The 13,215-nt window shown below is 50.3% G+C and overlaps 1 protein-coding gene across 9 annotated transcripts in view; it reads left to right on the top strand.

Annotated features, from left to right (window-relative positions):
• CHST15 (carbohydrate sulfotransferase 15) overlaps positions 1–13,215 on the top strand; it is an 89,387-nt gene that overhangs the window by 56,828 nt on the left and 19,344 nt on the right. For all 9 annotated transcript variants that reach the window (XM_009245888.4, XM_063727794.1, XM_063727793.1 and 6 more), the window contains exon 5: positions 1,338–1,494. In XM_009245888.4, coding sequence (XP_009244163.1) covers positions 1,338–1,494 — 157 coding nt within the window. The remainder of the gene's footprint in view (positions 1–1,337; positions 1,495–13,215) is intronic.

The raw sequence follows: 13,215 nt of genomic DNA, 5'->3' as shown, positions 1-13,215 counted from the left end.
CATCCGACAGAACTGATAGGGGCCTGCAGGGATATGATACACTTGTCACTGACCAAAGAGACTCAGTCATCTGGCTCAGTCTCTCCCCAGATAAGTAACTTTCAGATGTGTCCTGTGGTCCTTGGCAAACTGTCAGGAAATCAAGTGTAGAGCTGATTGATGGATTTGCCTTCCTTTTTAAATCTCTGAAGACTTTCCTAAACACACACACACACACACACAGACACACACACACACACACACACACACACTGTCTCTCCTCAAACCCTCAGGAAATTTGGCTTCATCTTCTGAGAGAGTCTGTGCTGTTGGAATGCCTGCCTGTGTCTTGGCATCACCTCTGTGCTGGGACGTGTGTTTGCCATTTACATCCTTCACTCGTGAGGACCATGATGAAATGTGAGACTGGCTGGGACCCGGTTCCCGTTCACCCAGTCTGCACTGAGTAGGCACCAGCTGTGTGCAGAGCAGTCTTCTCGCAGGAGACAGGGCGTGTGAGCCCTGTGGCAAAGCCCCTCTCTCTTTTAGTCTTAGAGTATGCCCTGTGATGAACAGTTACGGCTTCAAGGAAGGAAATCGCACTCAAATTCCTCATAAGGGTCAGTGTTCCCACCCTCCTCCTTTCTCCTGATGCTTTGGAAGGAAATCATCTAGTACCAGCTCTAGGCTCCTGGTCTGCTAGACCAGTTCTCGGCTCCTGCCGGCTCTGAAACATGGCTCAGCTCTGCCCCAGCTCCTTCTCTTTGTTAGATCCTGGGCAGAAATGTCAAGGCCTTTCATCATCTTGGGCCCCCAGTTCAGAGAGAGCTCCATCTATTATTACTAGAACCATCTACTATGTAGAACGTATATTGGAAAACTATACAGGAAAACCATTTTCAAAACCACCTATAATTTCCCGCCTAGATAACTGCTGTTTATGTTTTGGTGTATTTTTCTCACAGACTGCATTCTCAGTGGGCCCTTAAAATGCCACAGAGCTGTGCACCATGAGCAAAGTTAAATACTGTGAAACTGGGGGCCCAGGTGCTAGTGAAGGTTTTTATTTTTGCTCCCCTTGGAAAGAGGAGCTGAGGGGTAGGGGCACTCAGTGTTGCATGGATCGCCTGGACTTCCAGACAGAGGTTTTTGGGGTGGAGGTGGGGTGTGGCTGTGGCAGGGGTGGGCATCCAACCTTCTCTCTTTGGAGTCCCAAATGCTCACAAAGGCTGACAGCTTGGCCTCTCCCGCTGCTTAAGAGGAAGGCATTGGGGCCAGGTTTGGCCTCTGGCACCTAGGGCCACTTCGTGGGAGCCCGAATCCCACCCCTGCTCACTTGGAGTGTTTTCTGTTTCCAGGGGAGGCCAGTGCCTCCACGATGTGGGATAATAATGCCTGGACGTTCTTCTACGACAACAGCACGGACGGTGAGCCACCGTTTTTGACCCAGGACTTCATCCACGCCTTTCAGCCGAACGCCAAACTGATTGTCATGCTCAGGGACCCTGTGGAGAGGTGAGCAGTTTCTGTGTGTTGTATCTGGGGTGAGAAGAGGAACTTTTGAAGAACGGTGTTCCCCTCTCATCACAAATAAGATTTTGTGTTCTTTAGAAGAAATTAAACAGGCCGGGTACAGTGGCTCATGCCTGTAATCCCAGCACTTTGGGAGGCTGGGGTGGGTGGATCACCTGAGGTCAGGAGTTCAAGACCAGCCTGGCCAACATGGTGAAACCCCATCTCTACTAAAAATACAAAAACTACCAGGTGTGGTGGCACACTCCTGTAGTCCCAGCTACTCGGAGGCTGAGGCAGGAGAATCGCTTGAATCCAGGAGGTGGAGGCTACAGTGGGCCAAGATGGTGCAAATGCACTCCAGCCTGGGCGACACAACGAGACTCCATCTCAAAATAAATACATAAATAAATATAAACAAACAAAAATAAACGGAACTTGCAATGTTACTGCTGTTTCTTACGTAAGTGTTATTCTTGAGGCTGTCCTCACTGAGTTGACACACGTTGCAGATTGTTTTCTTAACCATTCTGATCCTGGTCTGTGTGACTTCAGCTCCAGCGGGCCTGACCAGGGACACAGGACAGTTCCTTGGTACTGTCAAAGTGAGGGAAACACCCTTAGAATCAGGGGCGTAAGCTTCTCCACGTGGTTTAACTCCTGGAATTCTGTGTCTCTCGATGTGATCGATGCCTTTATCCTTGTCTGCGTTGAATATACAGTTTCCAGCTTTCCTTGAGAGACCAGAAGGAAGAACAATGATGAGCAGAGCAGCTTTGCTTTAAGATCAAGGGTTGCCCAGTGTGGGTGAGGCCAGCGTAGTGGGATATTGAACAGCTACTATGGGGCGGCCCGGCTGGCACTGGGCGCTGCTTGCATCATTGATGCCTGTGTGAACGCAGAATCTCAGGGCTGCCAGGACCTTACAATTATTTAGTCCAACGCTCCCTCCAGTACCACCACATCAGAGCTAAGGGGGCGCCTGTCTAATCCGAGGTCCTCTGAGTCAGGGAATTCTCCACGCAAGATGGCCAGTGTAGCTTAGGACAGCTGTGTTCCTATTTTGAGACCAGGTCTGTTTTTGGGGAACATCCACTCATTGGTCCTGTTTCTTCTCCATACAGTCAGACAGACCAAGTCTAATCCTTCCAAAACAGGAGAGGCTGGCAATACTTAAAGACAGCGACCACAGCCCTTTGTGTCTTATTTTCCTTTGGGCCAACTGCATCTTCTTATGGATTGAATTATGCCCCCCAAAAAGATATGCCGAAGTTGTCTCCCCCAGTGTGTATGACTGTGACCTTATTTGGAAATAGGATCTTTGCAGATGCACTCCGGTTAAAATGAGGTCGTACTGGATCAGGGTAGACCCTCATCCACCCTAAGACACAGGGAGCATGCCTCGTGACGAGGCTGGAGTGATGCTGCCACCAGCCAAGGGGTGCCAAGGAATGCTGGCAGCCACCAGAAGCCAGGAGAGGCGTGGAACAGATTCTCCCCTGGCACCGCAGAGGAACCACCCCTGCCCCACACCTGGGTTTCAGACTCCAGCTTCCAGGACACTAAGGGAAGAAAGTCCTGTCATTATGTACCACCAGTTCGTGGTGATTTGTCCTGGCAGCCCCGGGAAACTGACCCCTGGGATCCCTTCCTCAGGTGGCATACCTTCCTGGCCCCATGTATTTGCCAATAAGGCATGTTTGTTGTGGAAATTTTGGAACATATGTTGGAAAACTGTTTTCAAACTATTAATTTCTCACCTAGATAACTTCTATTTATGTTTTGGTATATTTTCTTCCAGACTTCTTTTCTATGCAAATAAGTGTATGTATATGCGTGTGTGTGTGTGCACGTGGGTGTGACGGGACAGTCTTATGTCCTGCTTCTTTCACTTTGCATTGTTGCCCCCAAAAAACATGCTTTAAAGTCTGCCCTGGTCACACTTCTGAGCTGATGTCCCTCTTGTGGAGTCTGCATGGCTCCCGCAGCTCTGACTGTGACCTGGTCGGAGAGAAGCTGGATCTGCCATCCCTCAGCCCTGGCACCCTGAGCCTGAGCTCTTGGTGGCTATCTTGGTGCCATGCCTTCTGGCAGGTGCCAGGTGTGGTTTCGCTCCATGCTCTCTGCATCTCCCAGCCCAGGACTTCGCCCACTCTGTTCTGAGGCAGCCACTGACTTGCCGTCCCTTGCCATGTCCCACCTGCTGGTTCCCGTTTTGGAGGCAGAAATTGGCCCTGCTGAGTGGTCTCCCTCCGTCCAGCAGGGCTGACACACACTAGCTGAGCTCTCATGGTGACATAACTGTCACCTCAAGCTGACCCCTCGCCACTCCCGGAGGTGTTTGCATAGCTGCTCTGCCTCCCTCCCCCACACGGCCCCCAGCTGAAGGGCGCAAGTGCTCGGTGTGCTCATCAAATGTTTTCCTGTCACTGTTGCTTAGTTCCTCATTCTGAGAAAGGTCAGACCACGCCTTAACCTCAGGGGCCGAGAGTGCACACAGCAGCCTTGTGTACTGTCTGGGCACAGAGAGGTGGGGGCCCATCTGTCGGGACTGGGTTTGGTGTGTGTCAGCCCTGCTCTGGGCCCTGGGAGACTGGAGCTGCCAGTGGGGACGTGGGCATGGCTGTGGTTGGTTGCAGTTCTTCAGAGTAGGAGGTGGGGAGAGTGGGCCTCCTGAGTGGGGAGATCCAGAAGGAATTGACCTGGAGAAAACTGATGCCAGACTGGGTTTTGAAGGATGAATAAGAGTTTGCTGTGTAAACAAGGCAGGAAGGTGGGTTAAGATGAAGAAGCCTTCCAGGCAGATAGAAGGACAAGTGCAAAGGAAAGCACCACATGTTCTCCTGTTTGGGGTGGAGCCAGAATCCCTGTTACGGGGTGGAGCCAGGGTCCCTGTTAGGGGGTGGAGCCAGGGTCCCTGTTAGGGGTGGAGCCAGGGTCCCTGAGTGTGTTTCTTTCTTCCTGGAGTTCTGGTGCCACCTCTGAGGACACCAACACCACAAAGGTGAGCGTTGGAACAGAAGACAGCAGCACCGTGCAGGTGCAAGCAGCTCAGCTAGGAGCAAGACCTGCCAAACTCTTCTCTCTTACACCAGCCTGAGTCTGCCAGCTAGAAGGAGGCTCACAGTTCATAGCATTGTCCCCCCAAGTAGCCACCATGTTTTCTTCTTTTAATAACAAATGCTCTATGTATCCTAGGAACTGAATGTGAAAGCTTCTTGCCTCCCTGGTCCTCAGCCTAACAGAAATAGTTGGTCAATTCAAACACATATTCAGCCCCTGCCACAGGCTGGGTGCTGTACTGGGCACTGAGCATATGTGCCCTGGTGAACAACAGTGGCGACCCAGTGCCCTACCCCCTGGGAGCTGGTGCTTTATCAGAGGAGTGGGCGGCAGCTTCGTCATGGCGCATGTCCTGGGGAGAAGGGCAGGATGCCGGGACAGCAGCGTGTGTTAGGACGCTGACCCAGGCCTTGCGTTACCTGCTGTACTAGTTATGTACTGCTGCGGAACAAGTTTGCCAAAACTTAGCAGCTTCAAACAGTTTCTGGGGCTCAGGAACCTGGGTGCAGCTTTACTGGGTCCTCTTCTTAAGGTTTCTCATGAGGCTGTGACCCAGCTGTTATCAGGCTGGGGCTCTTCAATATGCTTGACTGCAGAAGGACCTGCTCCCAAGCGCACATGGTTGTGGGCAGAATATAGCACCTCAAGAGCTGTTGGAATGAGGGCTTCACATCTTTGCTGGCTTTTGGCGAGAGGCTACCCTCAATACCTCGCCACAGGGCCTCTCCAGTATGGCTGCAGGCTTTATCCAACCCAGCAAGCTAGAGCGTCTGCTAGCGGATTAGAAGTCACGATTTTTTCTAACCTAGTCATGAGTGTGAAATCCCATCATCATTGCCATATTCTGTTGGTTAGAAGTGAGTCATGAGGTCTAGCCACACTCAATGGGAAGAGACTACAGGGTGTGAATACCAAGAACCGGGGATCACTGAGGACTGTCCTAGGAGTCAGCCACCTCCCATTCTGCACCTGATCCTCAGGAAACTGGGGCCTGGGCTTTGCAGCCGGGAGAGTAGCTTCCAGCTTGATCCCAGCTCTAGTGGCAGAGAAAGTATGTTTATGTGCATATTTTCTGTGTAAGTTACTGACATAGCAGCTGTTTCATTTCTTCTTAAACATTTATAAAAATAAGTAACAATAGGAATTTCTTCTTTTTCGAAGCCCGTGACTCATGGCCTATCTGAAATGGCTGGCGCGTTTCCCATCTCAGCTAGAAAGGATGATAAATACTGTGTGTTTAGGTCACTCTTGAAGAAACAAACACTCTGAGCCCAAGTTCCATTAGTCTAACGGGATCCTGGGCCGTTAGCTCTGTTCTGTGGCCTTGCATTTCTGTAAGCAGGAGATTTTGGGGGCTGCTGGCTGCAAGCTGGATTGGTCCAAGTTGTTCTTTTCCTTCTATAAATTGGCTTGGAGAGGGGAAATACCACTTTTATTTTTAGTTTTAGGTTCACATTCAGCCTTTACTTCTATAATTGATCCAAAGTAGAGGGTTTGAAAACATTGGAATTTTAAGCAAAGTCAAATCACTTTTAAATTTCCAGAGAAGGATTCAAGTGGCAAGTCCATTTTTTTTTTTTTTTTTTTTTCTGGAGGAGAACAGAGGAATAATGGAAAGAAGTGGACGGGATGGTTCATATGGCCAAAGAAGCCGGCCAAGAATTCGTGTTCCAGTTTCCTCTCTGTAAGAGATCATGACAATTTAAAACTAGCTTGATGCATTCCTATGCTAAATTGGCCCAGTTAATTAAAAAGAAGCCACCAATTGCAAGCAGAATTTTTCTTTATTTAATCCCATTTGTAAGTGGTAAAGACTATTCTTTTCAAACGCATCTCACATTAGCCTCCTGCCTCTTCATTTGTGAGACAGTTGATGGCGTTTGTCTCTTAATTCGGAGGCAGTTATAGCCCCCATTAAATGTGAAAAATGCGTGGAAGGTGCTGGCACCTCCAACCTAGTTGCATTCCTCTTTTATTCAAGGGACATTTGGAGTGGGGTCATGTACCATCTGTTAAGGATTTTACAGTGTCTATGTTTGAGGTTTGATTCTGTGTGTAGTCTTAATGCAATGCCCAGAAACAACCCACCACAGGAACGGTTCGTTTTCCCATTGTATGATGATGAGTCCAAAGGGAAGGAGAACTCAGCTCGCTGAAGAATTCAAACTCGATTTTGACCCAAACCCCTGGAGTCTTGGAACCTGGCTAGTTCTTTTCTTCATCTGCTTATATAAACTGATTTTTTAAACAACCCCTTGGACTGGTCAAATGATTCAGTTATGACGATAAACTAGGAAAGGAAGCAGGCTTTTAATGAAATGGATTCTGTTATAGGCAGTCACTCATGGGGACACCGAGGAATAGTGGGGCTGAACATTTGGGCAGGAATCCTGGTTTCATCAGTTTCACTGTCTGCAGAGTGTGTGAGGGAGCCTGAGCGTGGTGCACAGCTCTCACCCGCTGAGTGTCTGGGAGGGGTACCGGGGTCATGGTGGCAGGGACACAGGCATTGGAACCCCAGCCCTGTCACTTACTGCTCTGTAAACTGGGACAAGAAACTTAACCTCTCTGTGCCTCATTTTCTCATCGGTAAAATGGGGGAAGATAGTCTTACCTCCAGGGTAGTGAGAGTTAAATGACTTAATATTTGTAGTAACGTGTTCAAACAGTGCTTGACAGATGGAAAATATGTAATCATTATTATTATTAGGTATCAGTTATTACTAATAATAACAATAAACTGATCACTCATTTACTCACTCCCCAAATAGAGTTGCAAACCACATAACCAAGTTTTGGTCAACAGTGGACCCCATATATGATGGTGGCCCCATAAAGTTATAATCCCGTATTTTCATTGTGCCTTTTCTATGCTTCAATACATAAATTCTAACTCTTATGTTACAACTGCTTACAGGATTCCTGTGGTACAGGCTGACAGCATAGGAGAGCAGTAGGCCGTACCTTGCCGCCTAGGTGTGTAGGGGGCTGTGCCATCTGGGTTTGTGTGAGCGCTCTATGACATTCACATAATGACATCACCTACTGACGCATTTCTCAGAACATATATATCCCTGCTGTTAAGTGACGCCTGGCTGTATTTATTGAACACCCTTGATGTGCTGGATGCAAGCTGTACATAGGAGAGGAAAATCCATCCCGTTGCTCTCACGGACCCTCTGTGTAGTTGAGGGAGTGGGGCCAGGCTTCATGTAAATGATTGAGCTGGGCAGCCCCTCAGAGCTATCTCTGGGTGAGGCTTCTCCCATCCACCCATCATTGGACAGGACCACCTGTGGAGGCTTAACCTTGGGTGCCGCTGGTGGTCTCTTCAGCTGAGGCTCGTTCCCAGGAGGGACTGAGCTGTGAGTTATTAGCAGGATGGCTCCCCAGTTTTGCAAAGCTCTGTAAATAGGAAGAACCCGGTCTTTGTGGATGCCTAAGCCTGGACGCACCTCATTCACCTACTTCCACATCAGAGGGAGCAGGATGCCCACCCTAGGGCAAAAGCCAGCACACACAGAAGGGAGCTGAGCCGGATTCATGCCTTTGAACTGCAGCGGAACTTTGACTTGAGAATCTCTCTTGCTATTCAGGCAGCACCGGAAGCTCTTCTCCAAACAGCTCAACTTCCCCCAGCCCCTAGAAGCACTGATTGAAAGCCCTGGATGTGTTCTCAATCAGAAGAGAGCCTGGTACTGGGAATGTCATGCGATGTTTTCTCTAGAACAGATTTGCACAAGGATTAAAACGCAGGCTGTTCCTAGCACTGAGGGATTCATTATTGATTTAAACCATCTCAAAGAGAAATTAGGAGAACGCCTCTGTGGAGAAGAGACGGAATGAGGAGAAAGCCGTGGGGGTGTAGAGGTTGCAGCAATAGCCACAGATCGATTTCTCTTCCTCGCCTCTCCCTCCAGCTCTCACTCTTTCCTTTTCTCTAAGATTTTGGAAGATTAAGAATTACAAGGGTCCTTGTGAGGACTACTGTAGTGTGGTGTCTTTATTGAAGCTGCCTGTTGACACCTTGATATGGGCCCTGGAAGCAGCTCGAGGTCACTTTAATAGGACTGAGCTGTTGAGCCACCCGAGGTCAAGGGGGTTGGCCTCGATCACAGAGCGGGGAGGGAGAGCTGGCAGCGCCCAGGCCAGAAGGACAGCTCGGGTCTTTGTGAAGGGGTTCTCTGAAGACTGTTCAGGAGGGACTGCCTGATGAGGCGCCACATCTTGTTATTGGTGGGAGAAAAACCACCAAGCTGAAAACTCCCAAGTGTTGAATACTGTTTATGTTTTGGGGAAATGTTTGTGAAGTCCTTGGCAGTCCTGTGTATTCCCACACGATTGTTTGGAAAGGACTGTTCCGAGCAGGAGGAACACTATAGGGAAAAAGAGCCCCGTTGTGTCTGTATCTGCAGAGATCCTAAGGTGAGATGTGTGCCCGCTGGGCTGGGATCCGGGAGGGCACTTAGAAATGACCCTGGGGCAGCCAGAGTTCAGGCACCTATCTCACCCGGAGTTCTGGGCTGCTTAGTGAGGTTGACGCTGTTGAAGGAGGGGGTGGCAGCACACGTCACATACTGGCACCGCACCGGTGTGCAGTGGCCATTGCCCTGCAGTGAGGGGCCCACACCCTGGGCCTGGCTTTGTAACCAGGGGTAGCCCGCCCATCCTCAGTGCACCCCAGTTTTCTTGCCTGTAGAAGCATCTGCCATGAGAGTCACTGGTGAATCACGAGAAGGTGCTTTGTAAACCACGCCAGGCTCGGAGATGTCAGGGATGCTTGGTGTCACCTCTGAGAAGTGCTGCCTCGCAGTCTGTGAACAGTTACCGGAGCCCTGTGATTGGATGCTCTGAAAGGAACAAAGAGGGGCTGGGAACCCCATTTGTGCACAAGGAACCTAGGGCCTGGTAGGAAATAGAATGGCCCCAACAAACAGGACACCTGTCATTCATTTGGGCGTTTTTAGGACCAAATATGGATGTTTTTAACTGGCAGAAAATGAGCCTCACCAGTGTCACCCCTGTGTTCAGTCTAAGGTGACCTTAGACAGTCCCTCCAGATCAGCTGGCCTGGCCAGTCCTGTCTCATCCAGCCTCCTGATGAGACAGTCACAGTTTGTGATTCAGTGGAACAAAAGGGCTCCGTCTCAGCTACATTAAATTGCCTTTTTTTTCCTGGTAGGAAAAAAATATAGAATCATTATTGATGGCACCATATCACAGGCTGGGAATTATTGATCAGTGATTTAAATTCGGATGCCAGCAAATGGAGCATAACAAGGCCAGGTGCTCTGGCTGCCTCTCATTACAACCCTCACGTGGCCACAGTACTGCAAGATGTTGTTGAGGGTGAACTGGAGGACATGAGTGTGTCCCCATCTTGCGTCCTCCTGCCTGAGGAAATGTGGCCGTTCCGGTAACTGTCATTGAGGAGCCAGCTGGGGGGTGTTTGAGGAGCACGGGGAGGTGGGCCAGCGCCACCGGGGTGAGCCAGCCCAGGGATGGTCACCTGCTCCCAGCCGCCTGCAACTTCAGCACCAGCTTGGGATCTTTTCTCAAAGGTGGCCCTCTGAGAAGTCCCATGCGTGGAGCAGTAACTGGAGGACATGTCAGAGCTCAAGGCCACCGCGCACCTGCCCTTGTCTGAGCTGAAGCTGAGATTGAAGCTTGTGCGTTTGGGTGCCTTTTGAGCTGGGTGATCTTAGTGACTTCTGACATGAGTCCCTGTGGGAACTGCTGTGTTAGAACCAGCAGTCGCTCGTCAGGGTGATGAAAACATCTTGGGACTGGGGAGTGGTGGTGTTCACACAGCTGTGTGGTGTATACTAAAAACTGGCGAATTGTTCACATTAAATGGGTGGATGTTATGGTACGTGGATCATTTCTCAATATAAAAACGATATGAACAAAAATACAAAAGGAGGAGGAACCCACTATGGAGAGAGGTTTTCCCAAACTAGTGGCATTGGAGCCGGGACCTGCAGGGTTCTCCACATAGAGGCCAGGCCGATGAACAACCACATCATCACTTAGGAACTGGAACCGTCAAACTCTAATGAGCTATTGCGATCACCAAGGAATATTAGCTTTTCCAAGAGATACAAGATCCCGCAGTGTGTTCCGGCTTCATGAGAGATGCCTGAATTCCCTTTTGCTGTTGCTGTCACTTTTCTAGATGCCCAGTGTGATGTTCCGTAAACACATTTGCTGTTCCCGACCGTGGCATTGGAGTTCCTCACGTTTTTCCTAAGTGTTTATTTGCCACCTGAAAACTATCAGTGCAGACGGCCAGCACCCACTCTAGTCAGCCGTGGATTCGTCTCCTTCCCTAAGCTCGGAGGGCAGGGGCCATGTCCTGCTGGGTGAGGGGGGCTTTGGGGTCAGGCAGGCCTGGGTTGGTTTGGGTCCCTGCCCTGCTCTGGAGCTTCCTGGGCTGCGTGACCATGAGCAAACTCCTTAACCTCTCTAGTGTCAGCCTTCTCCCCCATAAAATGGGGTGGCCCACATCTCATTGTGAGGTTGTGAAGATAGACGCAGAGCATGCGTGCAGCACCCTGCACAGAGCCTGGTGGTGGTGGGCTTCCCTACCCCTCAGCATCCACGTCAGGAGTGGAAACCGAGAACATTGCAGGTGCTAAACCCGGGAAGCAATCACGCAGACCCCTGTTGGGAGGAGCAGCAGCAGCTCCTGCTTTAATAGTGATCAGCTCACCGACCTCTGCTCACTGGCTCAGAACAGCTCCCTGTAAGTGTCTCTGAATGAATTCAGCAGTGGTCTTGGGTAATCATCCAGATTTTACATAGTAGGGCCTTGCCCACTGCTGGCAAGGGCTTGCCCACTTTGTCCCTTGGGGAGAGACATGGTCACTTTCAGAGGCACTGGATTGATGGAGCCCTATGCCCCCTCACATACATTTCCCATCCCACTGCTCCTCCAGGGGTCCCAGGACCCCTGCGCTCCACAGGAAAGGGGCTGAGCAGTACCCCATGAGCACAGGCCCAGTGTGAGGGGCCGCGCCGGCAGCCTTCTAAAATAACCGCAGCACAGAAGGCCTGGAATGCATTTGGACTTATATTTGGAATTGTCGTTGGAAACAGTCCTGGCCAAATGTAATACCCATCTGTTCGGGATGGTTTGAGAGTAAGAAAATGAGGTGGCTCAGCTGGAGGGGGCTGGGCAGCCCTGAAACTCAGGGCTGGGAGGGTATCAGGTCCCCTGGCCCCCACGCTATCCTGGAGCCCTCCTTCCCTCCAGCCTAGGCAGCTCCTGCCTCCTAGGACCATCCCGTCGTGTTGGGCTGCCCTGACTGGAGGTATTTCCCCTTGCCTGCAACCAGGCTTTCTTCCCGAACCTTGTGCCCGCTGGTCAGTCCTTCAGGAGTTCGGGACTGGGCTCCTTCCTGCTGAGTTTTTACATCTCCAGGGAGAGCAGCCAGGTTTGGTGCCCAGCACTGAAAGCAAGCGTCCGCTGAGGCCGTGAGCTGCCCATTGCCTGGCTCCACCCTCCCACATTCCTGATGCTGTCCCTCTGTTAATGCATCCTGGGGTTACATCCGTGCCCCTGCAGTTCTGTGATGATTCATCATGAGCTGTGTGTTTTCCATTCCATTGGTCTCCTTCCCCCACTTCCTCATGGAATAGTGGATTTTGAAGACTAAAAGGTAGACATTACAGTTTGTTTCTGTACGTTTCATCTTGTTCCACGGTGTGCCTGTCTGGCCTTTTGACGTCCAGTGGATACTTATTCTTGATATGTTTGCTGTTCTCAGCATTTTCTGAGTGGCTTTAACCTATCCGAGTGGCTCTCCCTCACCCAAGATTATTAACTCACTCTTTTCCCCTGGAGAGTAGTCGAGGGGGAAATGATAGCTTTGTTATTTGAAGACAATCTTAGGAAGCATTTGCTTAATTCTTGGGGAGAACCCAAACAGTGCTCCCCTGTCTCAGTGCTCCCCTGAAGGGAGGTGCTCCTGTCTGCATTTGCCTCCCTTCCTGCTTCCTTGTGGGAAACCTGGCCACATGGCCCCAGTCCTCCCCTACCCTCAGGGCCACTGTTCCAGGGTCTCAGGGTGGCAGAGAGGTGTTGGCAAAAATAACTCCTTGGAGTTATTGGTCTTTCTTAGAATTGGGGTTTAAAATCTGTTTGATTTCCTAGGGCAGTCATAATAAATCGCCACAAACTTGGCTTCTTAAAACAACAGAAATGTATTCTCTTATGATTCTGGAGGCCAGAAGTCCTAAATCAAGATGTCTGCAGGGTTGGTTCCCTCTGGTGGCCCTAAGGGATAAAAGCTGTCCCCTCCTTCCAGCTCTGGGTGGCCTCCAGCAGTCCTTGGCGTTCCTTGGCTCATAGACGCTGCACTCCAGGCTCTGCCTCCGTCTTTCTGTGGTATTCTCTGTCCTCTCCTCTTTTTATAAGGACACCTGCCATTGGATTTGGGACCACCGTAAATCCAGGAGGATCTCGTCTTAAGATCCTGCACTTAATGACATCTGCAAAGACCCTATTTCCAAGAAAGGTTACATTCACAGGGGCTGGGCTTAAGACTTGGACATAATTCTTTGGTGTCCACTATCCATCCAACTACGGAATCCAGATGGTGGCCATGGCTTGTGGTGAATCTAGTTCCTGTTCAGATGTCTGTGACACAGCGGGATGCC

The sequence above is a fragment of the Pongo abelii genome, chromosome 8 (assembly GCF_028885655.2).
Source record: "Pongo abelii isolate AG06213 chromosome 8, NHGRI_mPonAbe1-v2.0_pri, whole genome shotgun sequence".
In the NCBI taxonomy this organism is placed as follows: Eukaryota; Metazoa; Chordata; class Mammalia; order Primates; family Hominidae; genus Pongo; species Pongo abelii.
Note: the sequence above shows the minus strand (reverse complement) of the source record. Positions and strands in the feature narration are given on the sequence as shown.